The sequence below is a fragment of the Equus asinus genome, chromosome 5 (assembly GCF_041296235.1).
Source record: "Equus asinus isolate D_3611 breed Donkey chromosome 5, EquAss-T2T_v2, whole genome shotgun sequence".
Taxonomy (NCBI): Eukaryota; Metazoa; Chordata; class Mammalia; order Perissodactyla; family Equidae; genus Equus; species Equus asinus.
Window position 1 is genome coordinate 23071647 of NC_091794.1, and position 20753 is coordinate 23092399.

General features: G+C 37.1%; 1 protein-coding gene across 1 annotated transcript in view; it reads right to left on the bottom strand.

Moving 5' to 3' along the window:
- KPNA1 (karyopherin subunit alpha 1) overlaps positions 1-20753 on the bottom strand; it is a 73565-nt gene that overhangs the window by 39098 nt on the left and 13714 nt on the right. Inside the window, exon 2 of the mRNA XM_014829562.3 lies at positions 10554-10687. Coding sequence (XP_014685048.1) covers positions 10554-10682 — 129 coding nt within the window. The 5' untranslated portion in view covers positions 10683-10687. The remainder of the gene's footprint in view (positions 1-10553; positions 10688-20753) is intronic.

The following is a 20753-nucleotide window of genomic DNA, read 5'->3' on the forward strand; positions in this document are numbered from 1 at the left end:
AGAATAGATTGGGGGTTTAATAATGCACATGCAGAAGTAAAAACCATGAATCATGAAGTGGTATAATATCAGTTGAAGGTAGACTATAAGTTAAAGATATAAACCCTAAAGGAAACACTAAACATATATATACACCTCTAATAAAATATATGCTGCCTGTGTAAAACACAATTTAAACATAAAAACACAAATATGTTAAAAGTAAAAAGGAAAAAGATTGCTAATTAACAATGCAAGTTAACAGAAAGCTGGAATAGTGATACTAATGTCAGACAAAGTTGATTTCAGAGAAATAATATTATGAGAAATGAAGGTAATTTCATAATGATAAAGAGATCAATTAGCCAAGAAGACATGAATTCTAAACAGTTATGCACCTATTTAACTGGGAACAGAAGGGAACTTCTTTGAACTCATAAAGGAAATATATGAAAAATCTACAATTAACATCATAATTAATAAAAGATTGATTACTTTTTGCCTAAAATTAGAAGTAAGATAGCTATGTGCAATTTCACCACTTCTATTCAACATTGCATGGTAAGGTGCTAGTCAGTGCAATCAGGCAAGTAAAAGAAAGAAAAGGCATCCAGATTGGAAAGGAAAAAGTAAAAATGTCTTTACCTATAGTCAACATGATTATCTATGTAGAAAGCCCAATGGAGTCTACAAAAAAGCTACTAGAACTAATAAATGAGTTTAGCAAGCTTTAAGATGAGCTACAAAATAAAATTTTATACAAAAACAAACTATGTCTAAATACTAACAATGAACAATTGAAAACTGAAATTTAAAAGATACCATTTACAACAGCATCAAAACCTATGAAATACTTAGGGGGAAATCTGACCAAAAAAAATGTGCAAGACCTATACACCAAAAACTACAAATCACTGAGAGAAATTAAAGACCTAAATAAATGGAGAGAATACAACCATGCTTATGAGTCACAAGACTCATTATTGTTAAGATATCAATTCTCCCCAAGCTGATCTACCAATCTAATACAATCAATTTCCCAGCAGGCTTTCATGTACAAATTGACAAGCTGATTCTAAAGTTCATATAAAAATGAAAAGGACCTATAAGAGCCAAAACAATTTTGTAAAGGAAGAACAACGTTAGAGGGCTAACACTACCTAATTTCAAGACTCATTATAAAACTGTAGTAGTCAAAGACAGTGTGGTATATAAGATGGACAAACAGACCAATGGAATAGAGTAGAGCTCAGAAGCCAACTCACACAGATATGGTGAAGTGATTGTAAAAGGTTCCAAAGCAATTCAATGAGGGAAACCAACCTTTTCACTAAATGGCATCTGAACAACTGGATAGCCATACTCAAAAAAAGCCCTCTTTTCCCCCTTACTTCACACTATATACAAAAATTAAATGCAAATGATCACAGACCTAAATTTAAGCCAGAACAATAAAACTCCTAGAGAAAATCTTAAGTGATCTTGGATTTGGCAAAGATCTTAGATTTGACACACAAAAACACAAGCCACAAAAAGAAAAAAAACAAAAAAATTGACACATGGAACTCCAGAATCAAAAACTTTTGCTCTTCAAAAATCACTCCTGAAAATGAAAAGGCTAGCCATTGACTGGGAGAAAATATTTACATAACATATATCCAACAAAGGACTTGTATCCAGCAGACAAACAACTCAATCAAAAAACAAGGAACACATAGCAGACTTCACTAAAGTAGATATACAGATGGCAAATAAGCATATGAAAAGATGCTCTGAACTTTAGTCAAGAGGGAAATGCAAATTAAAACCACAGTAGCATCCTACTACATCTTAGAATAGGTAAAATGAAAAAGACCGACCATACCGAATGTTGACAAGGATGCGGAGCAACTAAAACTCTCATATAGTGCTGATGGGAGGATAAAATAGTACAACTCACTTTGGCAAACAGTTGACAGCTTCTTAAGTATATAGCTTCTTTACCTACTATAGCATCTTTTACCTACTGTAGCTTCTTTACCTACTATACAACCCTATAGATATATCCCAGAGAAAAGGAAATACATGTCCATACAAAGATCTGTCCATGAATGTTCATAGCAGCTATATTTGCAATCATCAAAAACTAGAAACAATCCAAACTGCCATCAACAGGTGAATGGACAAACCAATTGTGGTTTATCCATACAACAGAATACTACTCAACAACAAAAGAGAATGAACTACTGATACATACAACATAAATGAATCTCAAAATGATTTAAGTTGATTAAAAGAAGTCAGACAAAAAAGAATACACATTGTATGATTCCATCTATGCAAACTAACTAGTGGTCACAGAAAACATCAGAAGTTGCTTGGAGGCAGGGGGATAGGAATGGGGAAAAGGTATTAACCAAGGTGTATGAGGAAAGTTTTGGGAAAGATAAATATGTTCATTATCTTAATTACGGTAATGGTTTCATAGATATACACATATGTCAAAACATCAAATTTTACACTTAATTGTATGTACACTATACAGTCATAAAGTTGTTTTTTAAAAAAGACTCAGAAAAGAGTAACAGCTGAAATAAACTGAAATACATCTACTATGTTAATCATTATGAGTTCCTAATAATATTAAAACATACAAGTGAGCCAACCCTGAAGGCCTAATGTTTAAACTTCGGTGCACTCTGCTTTGGCGGCCCAGGTTCAGTTTCCGGGCACAGAACCACACCACTCGTCTGTCAGTAGCCATGCTCTGGTGGCGGCTCACATAGAAGAACTAGAAGGCCTTATAACTAGAATATATAACTGTGTGCTGGGGGTTTGGGGAGGAAAATGGGGGGCAAAAAAAAAAAAGAAGAATGGCAACAGATGTTAGCTCAGGCAGAATCCTTCCCAGCAAAAAAAAATAAAACATACACTTTACTGTTCCCTTTTGAGGATGTTAAGGAACAAACTCATATTTTGAAAATAAATAAAGGGAGAGAATCAAGTATTTCTCTTTCCTATATGATTAGTAGTTTAGGAAAACCAAAAGTTTGTTGAAGAAAAGCTCTTCTTTAGAGCTAATAAAAAGCAGAAGGAATGATAGAATGATCACTGCAACTCCTAGTAAAGTAATGGATCTAGGCAACGACCATCAGAGGCTGCTAAACCTTGAGGTGAAAAACTGATGGATGCTGACTAGATGCTTGATATTAAGCAACTGTTAACTTTTTTCAAGGACAACACTACTACTCTGGTTTAAGTTTTATGTTTTAGAGATACACACTGAAGGATTTATAAATAATTTGACGTCTGGGATTTGCTTCAAAGTAATCCAGGGCATTATTTTACTTTTGTCTAAAGGACATCCTTAACATTCCTTTAGAGCACGTCTGGTGGCAATGAACGCTTTCAGTTTTTGTATCCCTGAACACATCTTTATTTCACCATTGCTTCTGAAAAATATTTTTGCCAGGTACAGATTCCAAAGTTGACAGTTTCTTTCTTTGAGTACTTTAAAGATGTTTTCCACTGTCCTCTGGTTTGTATTATACACTGCCAACGAGAAACTTGACATCACCTTTCTCTTTGCTCCTCTGCAAGTAACATGTCTGTTTTCTCTGTGTGTTTCTAAGACTTTCTCTTTACAGTAGGTTTTAGGTAGTTTGGTTGTAACGTGCCACAGTGTACTTTTCTTCATGTTTTTTATGGCTGGGATTCACTGAGTGCCTTGGACAAGTAGGTTTATAGTTTTTGATACTTAAGAAAAGTTTTTAGCCAATATTTCTTTAAATATTTTTTTCTCTTCCATCCTCTCTCCTCTCCTTCAGGGACCGAAACTGTCGATGTATTAGGTTTCTTATAAGTTGTCCCATAGTTCACTGATGTCTTCTCGTGTGTGTGTGTGTGTGTGTGCGCGTGTGTGTGTATTCTTTTACCTCTTTTTCATTTTCGATAGTTTCTATTTCTATCCCTTGAAGTTCATTAATCTTTTCTCCTGCAGTTTCTAATTTGCCACTGATCCACGTATTTTTCTTCTCAGACATCACTGTTTTCATCTCTAGAAGTTCAATTTGAGTCTTTTTTATGTCCTCCATGATGCAGGGTCGGTGAGCCGAGGAGTCAAAAGAAAGATTTCTTGGACTCTCAAGATCTGGAAGTAGTGCTCTTTTATTTAGAGACTAGTGTGGAATAGCACGGGGACAGGACCCATGGGCAGTCAGGCTGCTGCGTGGGAACAGGACCCACGGGCAGAAGGAGCTGCTGCTGCCCCCGCTACTGCTGCAAACATGGGTGGAGAGTAAAGCTAAATTTAAGGCATAGGTATGTGAGCCATCTCTTTACAAGACAAAGGAAAGAACATGTAAAAAAGTTAAAATGGTATCAGTGCAGGTGGGGTCTGGTCGTTGGGTGATCCCATGACTTTTAGACAAGAATCAAATCGGATCAAGTAAAGGTCAGAAGCCACCACCCTAAATCAGTTACATGAGGTTGCCAGACAGTAACCAACTTAAGTTCTTGCCTTCCCCATTAAGAGTTTCCAGAGATAAGGCCATCCCCCCTTCCTCCTGGCACAGAGAGGGAGGCATCTTTACAGACGGAGGTTTCCCTTACAAACGTAAATGTTTCCCAACAAAGGGCAAGCAAACTCCAGTCCTCGGAGCCTGCTTCTCATCTGCGGTTTTAAAATTAACCAGCCTAAAAATCCTCATCACTCCATGTCTCTACTTAACTTTTTGAACATATGGGACCTAATTACAATACTGTTTTAATCTGATTCTCTGCTAATTCGAGTATCTTGGTCAGTTTCGATTGACTATTCTCCTTATTAATGATCATGTTCTCCCACTTCTTTGTATACCCAGTAATCTTTGTTTGGATGCCAGACTGTCCATTTGACTCTCCTGGGTACTGGATATTCTTGTATTCCCATAAATTTTCTTAGGTGGTGATCTAGTATGCAGCTAAATTACATGGAAGCAGTTTGATCCTCTTGGATCTTGCTTTTATGATTTGTTAGGTACGTCTGGAAGAGTACTAAGTCTACGGCTAATTAATCTCCACTACTGAGACAAGATGCTCCTGAACACTCTACCTAAAGCCCCATTAATTATGAGTTTTTCCAGCCTGGCTAGGGGAACAGGCACTATTTTCAGCTCTGTGTAAGTGCCAGGCACTGTTTCCTCTAATCCTTTTAGATGATATTTAGAGAACCTCTAGCCTTGTGTAGCTTCCTCAAACACATGTGCTGATCAGTACTCTGCTGAAAATCCAAGGAAACCCTCTGAAGATCTCCAGGGTTCTCTCTATATTATATACTCAGGTCTCTCCTTTCTGGTATTCCATCCTATGAACTCTATTTGCTTTGGTCTCCCTGGATTCTAAGCTCTGTCTTAAATCAGGGAAGTTGTGGGCTCTACCTTAGTTCCCTCTCCCTGTGCTGCAACTTGGAAACTCTCTCAGGTAGTAAGCTGAGGCAATCATGGGGTTCGCTTCATTTGTTTCCCATCTCTAGAGATCAGTGTCCTTCACTGCTTAATGTCCAGCTTCTTCAACTGTTGTTTCATTTATTTTGTCTGTTTATTCTTGGTTGTTTGAGGAAGGAGGGTAAATCTCAGCTCTCCCACTCCACTTTGGCTGGAAGCAGAAGTCCTCAAAGTACCCTTTCTGATACCCAAAGTATCCCACTTTTGGCTAACGGGAGATTATTCAAACCATCTCCTGAGTCTTTTCAACACAATTTCAGTGGTCTTAGACAACTCCCTTGCTTTATGTTATAAAACAAAAATTATGTGTTCATCTTTTTTCCCTTTTTTTCTCTTTTTTTCCTCAATATTTCCTTTCTTTTCTTTTCTTTTTTTTAGTGAGGAAGATGGGCCCTGAGCTAACATCTGCTGCCAGTCTTCCTCTTTTTTCTTTCTTTCTCCCCAAAGCCCCAATACATAGTTGTATATCCTAGCTGTAAGTCATTCTAGTTCTTCTATGTGGGATGCCACCACAGCATGGCCTCATGAGTGGTACTATATCCACTCCCAGGATCCAAACCAGCAAACGCCAGGCTGCAGAAGTGGAGCACACAAACTTAACCATGCAGCCACGGGGCCGGCCCCTATGTGTTCAAGCTGAATATTCCCTATCTTTAACTGAGAATCAGTTATTTTTCCCAGGAGCATTGTTTTTTCAAGAGAAAAATTCTAATGACCGCAATCTCAGAGTGCCAGGAGTACTGACTGCTACAAGGTATTTCACTATTTCTAGGCCTTTTTAGGACAGAGCTGGGTGTGTATGCATGTGTGTATATATGTGTGTGTTTAAAGAAAATACATCATGAATCCCTAGTGATATTAACAATTCAAATTTATGTAATTCTTTGATTTCATACTTCTCTATTTCCTTAAGCTAAAAGATCCAGGTTCCTAATACTAACATAAACACTTATTTGCTGTATTCATATACAAATACATACAGTTTCAGAATATCTATCAATCCTATATGACTACTAAAAGGAGCTGAAGATTTGTTTACACTTTTTTGTCCTTAAGATATATCCCAAAAGGGATTATTAACCATATTGCCATATTTTAAATGGTATTAAAATAATTCCTCTCTGTGTGGTTTAGCCACAAGCATGACACAAAGTCAGGGCCATTTAATTCCTTTTGTTTATTTTTAAAAATTTCTTCCCTCGTTCTGATTTAATTTTGTTTTACAATTATTTAAAACATTACATGACTCCAAAATAAAACCTAATCACTAAAATTATACCTGTTGCTAATGCAAAATTTATATCCACAGGCAGTGTCTTTAATGTGGTATGGCAGGATGCTGTTAGTGATCTTTAATTACTACAGATGATGAAAAATACAATTACTGATGAACAAGTAGAATTTGAAATTAAAAAAACAATACCATTTACATCACAAGGATCAGGACAAGAAGAGAGGAGAAATTCCCAGCAAAAGGAAGTCCGAACAACTACAGCTATAAAGCCCGTCCGTTGGATAAATAATACCAACAGGAGAAAGAGGACAAAAAACGTAGGGTGGAAGTCTCCAGAGGAAAAAAATGGAACTGATAAATTATCTGAGAAGTTTAACCAATTAGAAAATCAGACAAAATAATTTAGAAGAGCTATAGGAGAGAAGAAGACAGCCAGGAATTCAAAGAAAGCCAAATAGGTAAAAAATAAGACAATTAGCTCCAGGGAAAACAAAGTATAAGAAAGGAAACGTAACCACAGTATACTATTCAGCTCCAGCAATGAATAATATTTACACATTACAATATAACTACACTATGAGGATGGATATAAGGGGAAGAGTGGTATAAGAGCTTAAATCTTCCCCTACACTGCTGGTTTGGTTTCAAGTATTTCAGCACTACAGTTATGCATCACTTTAACAACCGAAAAAGTTCTGAAAAATGTCATTAGGCGATTTTGTCATTGCGCAAACATGACAGAGTGTACTGAAGGGAAACAAAATTTGTCACCCCAAAATGTGTGTCTTTAAGTTGAGGATAATTCTAGGCTGATTATTTTTAAGAAACAAAGACTCAGAAAGTTTTTCCTGCTACCTCCCCCTAACTGCCTAAAAGAATTCAGATAAAAGATCTGTCTCAGGAAGCAAGCTATCACCTTAGCATTACATGAAGTAGGTGGTAGACAGGGAGGAACGCAGAAAAGCCTGTTGGTTGGGCTCCCCTTTGTGTTCTTCTGTTTCTGTGTGGCCAAACACTTGCTTTCCCAATGTTTGCTCCTTTTCGCCTACCTGTGAACTGCCTTCCTTTCCTTTGAAGTCCCTGACTCTCCCCACCCTCTGGCGGGTATTTAGCTGAGGATAATATTTCATGTGAGAGCTTCAGCCATTTTGGCAAGTTACTCAGTTTTCCTGGGTTTCTCCCATGTATACATGTAATTAAACTTTTGTTTTTCTCCTGTTAATCTGTCTCATTTCAATTTAATTCTTAGACCAGCCAGAAGAACCTAGAAGGGTAGAGGAAAATTTCTTCCTCCTCTACTATACTTACACAAACCTAGATGGCATAGCTACTACAAACCTAGGCTATATGGTACTGATCTTATGGGACCACCATTGCATATGCAGTTCATCACTGACCAAAACGTCGTTAGGTGTCACAACACTGTATTTAACTTTTTCAACTATGTGCATATATCACTCAAGAGGAAAAACCAGGTTTCAAAAGAGAAAAAAACTGCCAAAACAATCATGATTTATGTACCTTATTTATAGACTACATGTTGCCTGAACTTGCTAACAAAGTAAATCAATGGGAAAAGTTGGCTGTCCACAACATTATCAACTTGCTCACTTCACAAGCTATTTCTTGTAACTAAAAACATCAAGCAAGCCTCCATTCTTCATCACTATGGTTTTTACAAACTTTTTGGCAGCACTATGTTACCTGCTCACATGTTTAGCAAGGTTCTGCTTAAGAGTAAACATAAAATGTTCATCTTCTAGTACAGGCTCAATCAGAATGAGATCAACTAGGAAAATTTTTTGCCAAAAACAAATTTTAATTTGGTCTGTGGGTGTCAAATGGACAGAGGTCATTTATACAGTGCTGCCTAGATAAGAGACATTAAGTGCTAGTCTGCTAAAAGGATAGCCCTAAAAGATGCAGTTATCTTTTGTGTACTTGGCAGCATCAACTCCTGTACTACCCTCAAATCTAGCTGTTCAGCTGGCCTAAGCCTGTGACTTTTCAGATAGATGACAAAGCAACTGTGGTAAAATAAACAAGACCTAAACAAATCTATATTTCACTGATGTTTACTATTTTACCAAGTAGGCATGAAACAAGTACTGCTGTGATATTAAGAAGCTTGATTACTTTTACCAGTTTTCACTATGTAAAATGGCACATATGAACTGACAAAATTAAGATTTTAAATAGAGCAATATTCCAAAAACTTATCACAGCAACTTATTAAAAGCCCAAGCACAACTTCCGATCTCATACAATGAAGATGATAGAATTTCAACTCCAAACGTATCAGATATGTGGGGCCATACTTGCCACTTGATATATGAAGGATATAGAGCATTTGCCTTCAAGCAAGTAAATGAATATAAAAAATTTATATAAATTTTACCATGAAGTCTAATTACATGAAATCACCCATTGACAAAAAGAAGCAGAGTAAAATGAACACTGTTAATGGCCAAGTGCCATCGCTACATCTTCAAAAGGTTTTATGCCAAATATGATGTGTAGGTTGGTAGTTAGATTCAGACCCATACCTGTGCTCTTGCGGGTATACACACATATTCATATTTACATATGTGAATATAACTACATAACAATGCTGTTGTGATTTCTGAAATTTACCCCCAAAATAGAAGCTAATGTATTAAAAGCTCATCCAAAGAAAAGGTTCCACTTCAAATAAGACACAGGGATGAATAAAGAAGCAACAAGACACCAAGAGAAACTCATCCTTTTATGAATAAGTGGTCACTTTCAAAGATGATAAAGTAGAATGTCAAGAACTCATAACTTAATTTGCTGCATTTAATATAAACTCTATTACAACAGTACAAACTCTATTTGCCAAAAAATATCATAACAGTAACAATAAGTGTTTGATTCAAACATCTACAGTCATTTTAACAAATAAAACACTGAGGTTGTACTCTTGGACTTCAACTAACTGGATTATTGTGCAGTGCTACTCAAATGAACAGGGTATGCTGAGAAGAGTTCACTACAACTCCAAAATATTTATGACAGATTACCTTATTTCTCAGGTATGAAGGATTCTGATTCATTCATTTGCCTTTTATGGAGCTTTTGTAGTGTGGGGGTCAAATGGTCCCTGCAAGTTCAAAAGTCACTCCTTTGCAAAAAAAAGTCACCTAAACGTTACGTCTTTAAATTCTTTGTCAAAAGTGATGGACCATTTGCCCTAAGTAGTTTTAGAGGAAGATAAAGTGAGGGTGAGTCCCAGATTCTTCTTCAGACGTTCTCAGGTTAAAGATGATCAAAAATCAATGTCATTAATATCCTTATGAATAATACATAATTAAATTAGGGGTGAAAAGACATATTCCTTGAGATTTTGCTTTAAAATACTACATAATAAAGAAACGTAAAGCTAGACAGACATATATGAAGTATGGCAAATTATTGATGACTACTGAATTAAAAAGAAGGGTTTATGAGGTTCACCATCTATTCTTTATTCTTGTACATGTTTACAAATTTTCAAATTAAAGTTAAAAGCAATGTTTTGTTGGTCACTTGAGAATTTATTAACAAACATGCAGATAAAATCTCAAAGATGTTACAACTTTAGAAAAATAAAATACACTAAAAACAAACAGGCCAACATACTAAACAGTGGTTATATTTGGAACGTGGGAACCTGAGAGATTTCTTCACTCTTGTATTCCACTTTTCATTACCCCATCTCCCTCACTCCCAAAAGTTGATTTTATATTGGTGGGGGGAGAACACACATATATATATTATATATATTAAACATTGTTAACATTAAAATAAAAGAAGGTGATTTCAGGATTAAAATGGAACATTAAGTCCTTTAAAAGAAATGCTAAGGGTAAAGGACTCACCTGCTCTTCTCTTTTCTGCTTGCGTAACTGCAGTCCTTCTTCCTCTCTCCTTCTGCGCATCTCATCAGGATTCAAGGACTTATTTTTGTAACTTTTCAGGCGAAAGTTCTCTTTTCCTGGGGTACTCATGATTTCTACAAAAATAAAAGGTGGGGAGGTAACAGATAAGCCTAGCTTACTGTAAAGGGCTCTGTTATTCTAATAGCTCAGCCTTTTAAATATGTATATGCCCAGACCTACCCCACAGGGACACCAGAAATGGCGACTTTTTTTAATACCTTTATTAAAGTGTTCAAAAAAAACAATTCAATGGTTTTTAGCATATTCGCCGCTATGTGCAACCATCAGCACAGTCAATTTTTTAACATTTTCATCACCTTGTCAAAAAGAAACCCTGTGCCATTTAGCTATCACTCCAATTCTGGATATTTCATATGAATAGAATCATTATGTGTGATCTTTTGTGCCTAGCTTCTTCCACTTGGTGTAATACAGGTTTCCCTCGCTATCCAAAAGTTCGCTTTACACCACTTAGCTTTTACGAAAACTTAAAAGTAGTACCTGTTTTCGCTAACCGCGAGAAAGCCAAAAAGGATTTTCGCTTTTACGAAACAATGAGAAAAGCAAAAATAGCATTCAGTGTTTATTCTGCAGTGAGCCGTTACACAGAGTCAAGCGTACTGTCATATTTGAAGCCTTCCACATCAGCCACAGCAGATGATGAACCTCAACCTTTGACATCGAGGCAGGCAACACAGAAGGTGTAGCTGCTAGGGACATGCCTGCCCTGATGGGTTCAGACGACAATGAGATCTTAATAGATGACCCTCCTCCTTTCTCTCCTACACCCCAGTCTCCTATATCTCCCACAACTCGGCCTAACACACCATCATCACCACCACCACCTCAGCCCAGTGTGCTGTCTTCCTGATCCCGGTAAGTGAAACTACACTGTACATAAACCATTTCTACTTCACATAGGCTGTGTATTTATCATATCATTCCTCCTTTTACTATATGCTAGTGTTATTTTAGGTTTTATGTGTTATTTGGTATAGTTAACGTTATTTTTTGGGTATAGAAATGCTCAAAAGTTTTTCCCAGATGTCAGCATCCTGGCGCAGTGAGTTCTGTTTGTTTCTCTTCTCTAAGTTAAAACTAAACGGACATCCATTAAGCAACAGAGGATTCCCTACCCAACACAACAGGATGCCTGAGAGATCCACTCAGCTATACATCTGAAGGTGGGTCGAGTGGATCCCCAGGAAGCAGTGGAACCAAACGAGTGGACCCCTACCCCTCACCATCCCTGGTGGCAGTGATCCAGACCAAGGATCCTCACAAAGTGGCCAACACAACTGTGAGTAGAGGCAAGGGCAGGCAGACCTGCACACCAACACTTTCAGAGTGGTAGCCCAGCCCACAGGAGCATCCACCTACTGAGGTGGCCCCACCTACACAAACACTCCCCACTGAGTGGTGGCGGCTCAGGGGCACATATGTATGGTGACAGATTAACTAGACTACCAGGGGTGAGCATGATGCAGTCTATACAGAAAGTGATATATAATAATGCACACCCAAAATTATACAATGTTACAAACCAATATGACCTCAATAAAATAATTAAATTTAAAAAAGATTTTTCCCATAGAAATTAATGGTAACTGCTTTTTTGCTTTATATCATTTCGGCTTATTAAAAGTTTCATACGGGGCCAGCCCAGTAGCACAGCAGTTAAGGTCACACATTCTCCTTTGGCAGCCCAGAGTTCACCGGTTTGGATCCCAGGTGTGGACCTACGCACCGCTTGTCAAGTCATGCTGTGGCATGTATCCCAAATAAAATGGAGGAAGATGGGCACAAATGTTAGCTCAGGGCCAGTCTTCCTCAGCAAAAAGAGGACGCTTGGCAGCAGTTAGCTCAGGGCTAATCTTCCTCAAAAGAAAAAAAGTTTCACAGGACTCCTCTACTTTCAGATAGCAAGAGAAACCTGTATCCATGTTGCAGCATATATCAGTACTTTATCCCTTTTTATGGCTGAATAATATTCCCTGGTACGGATATACCTCATATTTATCCACTCATCAGCAGATGGACCTTTGGGTTCTTTCCACTTTTTTGGCTATTATAAATAATGCTTCTATAAACATTTGTGAACAAGTTTTTGTGCAGACATACGTTTTCATCTCTTTTGGGTGTAGATCTAGGAGTGGGTCACATGGTAACTCTGTTTAATCATTTGAGAAACTGCCAAACTATTTTTCTAAAGTGGCTGCATCATTTTACATTCCCACCAGCAGTGTAAAAGGGTTGCCAATTCCTCCACATCCTTGCCAACACCTGACATCACAACTTTTCTGTTCTAGTCCTCCTAGTGTGCTAGATGTCTTTTCACCTATTTATTTGCCAACTGTTTATCCTCCGTAAAAAAATGTCTATTCAAATTCTTTGCCCATTTTTAAATTGCGTTGTCTTTTTAAGATTGAGTTGTAAGACTTCTTTATACATTCTAAACAGAAGTCCTTATCAGATATATGATTTGTTAATATTTTCTTCCATTCTAAAGGTTGTCTTTTCATTTCCTTGATCGTGTCCTTTGAAGTACAAAGTTTTTAATTTTAATGAAGTCCAGATTAATCTATTTTTTCTTTTGTTACTCATGCTTTTAGTGTCGTACTTTTAGGGATTCTTAACCCTAAGTTTCCTTCTAAGAGGTTTAAAGTTTTAACTCTTACATTTAAGTCTGTCACCCATTTTGAGTTAATTTTTGTATACAGTATGAGGTAAGGGTCCAACTTCATTCCTTAGCATCTAGCTATCCATCCATATGGTGAAAAAACTATTCTTTCTCCATTGAATGGTCTTGAAACCCTTGATGAAAATCAGTTGACCATACATAATTTTATTTCCTGCTTATCAATTCTATTCCATTGATCTGTATGTGTATCCTTGTGCCAATTTCACACAATCTTACTTTTTTTTTTTTTAAAGATTTTCTTTTTCCTTTTTCTCCCAAAGCCCCCTGGTACACAGTTGTGGATCTTTAGTTGTGGGTCCTTCTAGTTGTGGCATGTGGGATGCCACCCCAGCATGGCTTGACGAGCAGTGCCATGTCCGCGCCCAGGATTCCAACTGGTGAAATCCTGGGCCGCTGAAGCAGAGCACGCAACATTAACCACTCGGCCATGGGGCCGGCCCCTTGATTACCATTTTTGTAGTAAGTTTTGAAATCAGGAAGTGTGAGTACTCCCATTTTATTCTTTTTTCAAGATTGTTTTAGCTCTTCTGGATACTTTGCAATTCCATATGCATTTTAGAATCAGTTTGTGAATTTCTACAAAGTTGTCAGCTGGGATTCTGATATGGACTGCATTGAATCTGTAGATCAATTTGGGGAGTAATGCCATCTTAACAATGTTAAATCTTCTAATCCATGAAGACAGGAGGCTTTTCTATTTACTTACACGTTCTTTAATTTCTTTCAACAGTGTTTAGTAGTTTTCAGAGTGCCTTACACTTCTTTTGTTAAATTTATTCCTAAGTATTTTAATCTTTTTGATGTTATTATAAATGGAATTTTCTTAATTTCACTTTCAGACTGTTCATGACAAGTCTATAGAAATACGACATTTTTGTATACTGATTTTGCGTCCTGCAACTTTGCTGATCTTGCTTATTAGCGCTAATTTTTTTTAGTGGATTCTTCAGGATTTTCTATATACAAGATCATGTCACCTGTCAGAGATAGTTTTTGCCTCTTTCTTTCCAATCTTGATGCCTTTTCTTTTTCTTGCATCATTTCCATGCCTACAACCTCCAATACAATGTCAAATAGAAGTGGAGAGAGCAGATAGTATTGCCTTATTCTTGATCGTAGGGGAAAGCGTGCAGTCTTTCACCATTTAGTAGAATGTTACCTTTGGATTTTTCATAGATGTCCTTTATCATGTTAAGAAGTTCCTTTCTACTCCTAGTTTTTTTAGTGTTTTTATCACTAAACGGTGTTGGATTTTGTCAAATGTTTTTTCTGCATCTATTGCAAGGACAATGTGACTTTTGTTTTTTATTTTACTGATTATTACATTAATTGGTTTGTGAACTTTACACCACCCTTGCATTTCTGAAATAAATGACACTTAGTGTATAAATCTTTATATATGCTGTTGAAGTTGCTCTGCTAGTACTTTGTTGAGGATTCTTGTGTTCATATTCACAAGAGATATTGGTCTGTAGTCTTCTTGTGGTATCTTTGGCATCAGGGTAATACTTGCTTCATAAAATAAGTTGGGAAGTGTTGCTCCTCTCAAGTTTTTTGAGGAGTTTGTGAAGAATTAGTATTAATTCTTCTTTAAATGCTTGGTAGAATTTAGCAGTGAAGCCATATGCGCCTCGGCTTTTCCTCCTGGGTAGTTTTATGATTAACTCAATCGCTTCACTTGTTAGAGGTCTATTCAGATTGTCTGTTTCTTCTTAAGTCAGTTTCAGTAGTTCCAGTCTTTTCTAAAAACTGGTCCATTTTTTCTAAGCTATGTAATTTACTGGCATACAGTTGTTTACAGTATTTCTTTACAGTCCTTTTAATTTTTGTAAGGTCAGTAATACTGTTTCCTCTTTCATTTCTGATTCTAGTAATTTGAGTCTTCTTTCTTCCTAGGTCAATCTAGCTAAAGATTTACCAGTTTTGTTGATCTTTTCAAAGAACCAGTTTTTGGTTTCCTTAATTTTCTCATATTGTTTTTCTATTCTCTAGTTCATCAATTTCTAAACTAATCTTTATTTCCTTCCTTCTTGCTCTAGGTTCACTTCGCTCTTTTTTATCCAGTGACTTAAGGCAGAAGGTTAGGTTACTGATTTGAGATCTTTCTTCTTTCTTAACAAAGGCATTTATTGCTAGAAGTTTCCTTCTAAGTACTGCTTTAGTTATATCCCATAAATTTTCTGAGGTGGTAACTTCGTTTTCGTTTATCTCAAAGTATTTTCTGATTTCCCTTTTAATTTCTTCTTTGACCCACCAGTTATTTATGAGTATGTTCTTTAATTTCCACATATTTGTGAGTTCCCCAAATTTCTTTCCATTGTTGATTTCTAATTTTTTTCCTTGGTGGTCAGGGAATATCCTTTGTATTATTTCAATACTTTTACATGTATTAAGGCTTGTTTTGTGGCCTAGCATATAGTCTATACTGGAAAATGTGCCATGTGCACTTGACTGAGAAAAATATATATTCTGCTGTTGCTGGGTAGCAGTGTGTTCTATAAATGTCTGCTGGGTATAGATGGTTTACAGTGTTGTTTCCTTGCTGACCTCATGTCTACTTGTTCTGTCCGCTACTGAAAGTGGGATATTGAAGTCTCCCAACCATTACTATTGAATCCTCTATTTCTCCCCTCATTTCTGTCAGTTTTTGCTTCATGTATTTTGACGCTATTAGATACATGTATAACTGTTTTGTCTTTCTATTGGATTGACCCTTTCATCATTATAAAATGTCCCTCTTTATCTCTAGTAATATTTTTTGTTTTAAAATCTATTTTTTCTGATATTAGTAGTCATTCCAGCTTTCCTGTGGTTGTTGTTTGCATGATATACATTTTCCCATCCTTACACTTTCAATGTATTTGTATCTTTAAACTTAAAAGTCTGTCTCTTGTAGAGAGCATATAGTTGGATCCAGTCTGATAATCTCTGCCTTCTTTATTAGATTGTTTAATCAATTCATATTTAATGTTATTATTGATAAAGTTGGATTTATGACTGCCTTTTCATTTTTTGTTTTCTGTGTGTCAAGTCTTTTTCATTCCTTTATTACTCTTATACTGCTTTCTTTTGCATTAAGTGAATATTTTCTAATGAAGCACTTAAATTTCTTTAGTGACTTTTCCCCCTTAGTGGTTGCTAGGGATTACCATATACACTTTAACATCCTAATCTGATTCAGACTTATACTAGCTTAATTCTAGGAAGACATAAAAATGTTATGCTATATAATTCTATTCCCTTTTCTTCCATTTTATGATATTGTTATACATATTACATTTATTAATGTTACAAACCCAACAACACACTTTTATAATTATTATTTTATCATCTATAATCATTTCCTTAGCTTAACATAGCTTTGTTCCCACTTACCTCTTTTGTGCTGTTATTGGAAGATACACGACAAATATATTACATTTCTATAATATAGGCCCAAGAATACATTATATATGTATTATTTTACACAGTTGCTTTTAAAATCAGTTTTGAGAAAAAAACAGGTGGTTATACTCTTCTAAAACTACATAATTACCTTTACTGGTGCTCTTTGTTCATGAAGAGTCTAATTACCATCTGAGGCCCCTTGCTTTCAGCCTAAAGAACTTCCTTTAGCATTCTTGCAAGGTAGGTCTACTAGTAACAAATTCTCTCAGCTTTGGTTTATCTGGGAAAGTGTTTATTTCACCTTCATTTTTAAGAGATAGCTTTGCTGGATATATAGGATTCTTGGGTGACAATACTTGTCTTTGAGTACTTTGCATATATTATTCCACTGCCTTCTGGCCTCTACTGTTTCTGCTAAGTCAGCTGTTATTGTTATCAGGGTTCCCTTTTAAGTAACTCCTTGTTTTTCTCAGTGCTCTGAAAATTTTCTCCTTGTCTTTGACTTTCAGTATTTTTACAATGTTGTGCTCATTTGTGGATTTTCTTGCATTAATCCTTTCTGAAGTTCTTTGGACTCCCTGGATGTACAGGTCAGTGTTTTTCAATAAATTTGAGATGCTTTCAGCCACTATTTCCTCAAGTGATTTTTCTGCTCCTTTTTCTCTTCCCTCTTCTTCTGGTACTCTCATTATGTGTACTGTGGTACACTTCACACTGCCTTACATTTCTCTGAGGCTCTTCAATTTTCTTCATTTTTTCCTCACCCTTCCTTGAATTTCTATCGATCTATTGGCAAGTTCACTAATTTTTTCTGCTACCAGTCCAACTCTACTATTGAGCTGCTCTAATTAATTTTTCATCAGTTGTTAACTTTTCAATTCCAGAATTTCCATTCGGCTTTTCTTTAGAATTTCTGTCTCTGTACTGATAGTCTCTATTTGATGTGAGTTGTTATCACACCTTCCTCTACTTCTTTAATCAAGGTTTCCTTTGATTCCCTGAACTACATATTTATAATGGCTACTTCAAAGTCTATTTCTGTTAAATCCAACATCTGGTTACTCTCACAGGCAGTTTCTGTTGTCTGCTTTTTCGAGTATATTAGCCACACTTTCCTGGGTTTTGTTTTGGCTTTTTGTGGGTTTTTTCATGTCTCATAGCTTTTTATTGGAAACTCAATATTTTATATAATAGTTTGTGGCAACTCTGGATACTGGTTCGCACCCCCTGCCTCCCAACCCCAGGTTTTCTACTCTTACTTGCTTATTCGTTTAGAAATGTGCTGCATTATTTTAAAGAAGTCTATCCTGCCCCTCCCCCCAGCAGTGTTAAGCCTCTGATATTGGTCCTCAGGTGGGCAGAGCCCGGATATGCCCACAGTCACCCTGCCATGACACTAGTTTGGCAGGGCTTTCTTTCCGGGACTAATCCTATCTGTTAATCTCCACTAATTGCCAGCTGATTGCTCTACTGTTTTCAACAACAGCCTCAGGCATAAACTGCTCCACAGAAGAATTCAATCAAATTCAGGTTCCTCTGAAGGAGTAGTTCCAGAGTCAATGTTTGACACTCCCTCTGACCCCAGGAAGGCTCCTTCCAGCTATCTCGTATCCCAATTCTCTCCTGCAAACTAGCTAGCCTGCAGTTTAGCCTATACCTTTTCGAATCTATAAATCTCCTCCCAACTGCCTTTCACTACAGCTTGTCTCCACTGCTTTTGAGAGTATCCTTAGGTTTGAACTTCTCCAGCTCCGCGGCAAAGTCAGTTCCTCAAGGAAGAGATTAGTAGCTATCTGTTTTATGACCTGTTTCTCCCCAATACCCCCAAGCAAAATCTCTGAACCAGGGCTCTCAAGCTGGGCGTGTGGACACCAGCACAATTCTCTGAGTGACACTCCCTTTCGTCACTCAGTCCCTGACAGAGTATTTGGTTGGGAGTGGGCAGTAGCCTGAGGACTTCTCAGCTTGTCTCTCCTAATGTGGAACCACCAACTTATAAGTCAGGGAAACGGTGATCTGTTCCCTAGGACTCTCAGCAGCTCTGCGACCAAGATAGAGCCTCTGTTCCACAAGTGGGAACTGGATAGGTGGTAGTTCCCTACCTCTCCACCACATTCACCCAGAACTTAGCCTCAGCAGCAGGCAGCTAGGGGAAGGATGAGAAATCCTGATGTCTTGCTCCTCCCAGAAAGAAAAGTTTCCCTCCGACTAGAAGCTCTTCATTTATTGTATGCCCTAGGACCATTTCCAGAGACTTTAAATAGCTGTTTGTTAATAATTTTCCCCAATTTTACTAGGGAACAAGTCTTCAGAGCTCCTTATACTGTCACGTGGGAAGTCACAGGAATAGTCATTTTTAAGATGATTTTAATGCAAGCCTGGACTGAGAATCACTGATTTATAATGTGCTGTGTCACATCACCTATTTTACCTGGATCTCTTAACAAACCTATAGCACAAGCATTATTCTGATCCTTTACGAGTAAGGATTCAGTAGGCTCACAGAGATTAAGTGACTTGGCCAGGGTTACACACTTAATACCAGATAGACCAAGGATATGAACCTAGGTCTCCTGATTATAAACCTATTGGTCTATCATTACAGACTGAATTGTACGCCCCCCCCCCACCCCTGCCCCGCATTCATGTACTGAAGCCCTAACCCCCAATGTGACTGTACTTGGGTATAGGACTTTTAAGGAGGTAATTAAGGTTAAATGAGGTCATAAAGGTGAGGCACTAATCCAACAGGAAGAGATAAAAGAGATGGCTCACTCTCTCTCTGCATGTGCAGAGAAAAGGCCATGTGAGGACAGAGTGAGAAGGTGGTTGCCCACAAGTCAGAAAGAGGCCTCACCAGAAACCAACCCTGCTGGCACCTTGATTTTGGACTACTAGTCTCCAGAACAACAAGAAAATGAATTTCTGTTGTTTAAGCCACCCACTCTGTGGTACCATTTTATGGCAGCCCAAGCAGACTAATACATATACCCAGTGGTATTTTTTCAGATTGGGCTTTATTAGACTGAAAGGCGGGTGCAATGCAGATGAGAATTTGCAAATAATTCTGCATAATATTTAATGGTGCTGAGAAATGATACAGAGAAAAGAGCTGGATTACTGAAGCAGGTATTTTGGCTCTGAAATATAACAATATAGCATAATAACAGCAGTACTGCAATGAAGATCCAAATTCAAGAATCAAAAGTTTTAGGCTGAAAAAGGAAAGACTACAGTAACAGGGCAAGACCTGGATAAAGTTTAACAAGACCATAAACCAATTAGACTTAAGTAATTGGAAGCCTATATTCAACATGGAACTGGAAGAGCAAGCAACTAAGGAAAGGCAATGTTGGGAACACACATACACATATACACAGAAAGAGAATAAATCAGAAAGCAAATGAAGTAAAAGGTAAACTGAAAAACTGGGGAATGTGGATGAAGGGTAAACAGGTGGTCTTTAAACACTTCTTAAAACTTCTGTAAGCATAAAATTATTTCAAAAGTAAAAGAAATATATATGAGAAAATCTAAAAGGGAAGAAATGTTCACACAAAAATTAACTATTCACTTGCTTCTTTTTATTAAAGTGACATAAGAAGCAAGTCCAGAGAAGATGTCTGGCCTTGAAACACTGTTTTCAAATTTACTTCTTAAAAAAATGATGTAGTGATGACACTAAACTTTTGTGAGTCTTGTTTTCCTTATTTGCACAATGGAGATAATACCTTATAAGGTGACGAGAAGTAACATACGAAGGCATACTTCCACTGTCCAGCCCGTATATAGCTCACATCTGATATTTGTGTAATGAAGAAATGGCTATAAATAGCTCTAAAGGTTCAAAAAAAGATCTCTTCTGACTAAAGTGATCGGGGATGGCTTCACAGAGAAGATGGTGTTTCAGCTAGGTTGTCAGGGATAGACAGGATTTTAGCAGTTGAGGTTGAAAGAGAAAGACCCACAAAGCAGAGAGAAGAGTACAAAATAAAGGCATAGACATTAGAAAGCACAACTGATGAGGACCAGCAGCAAGTCCTGTTTAATCA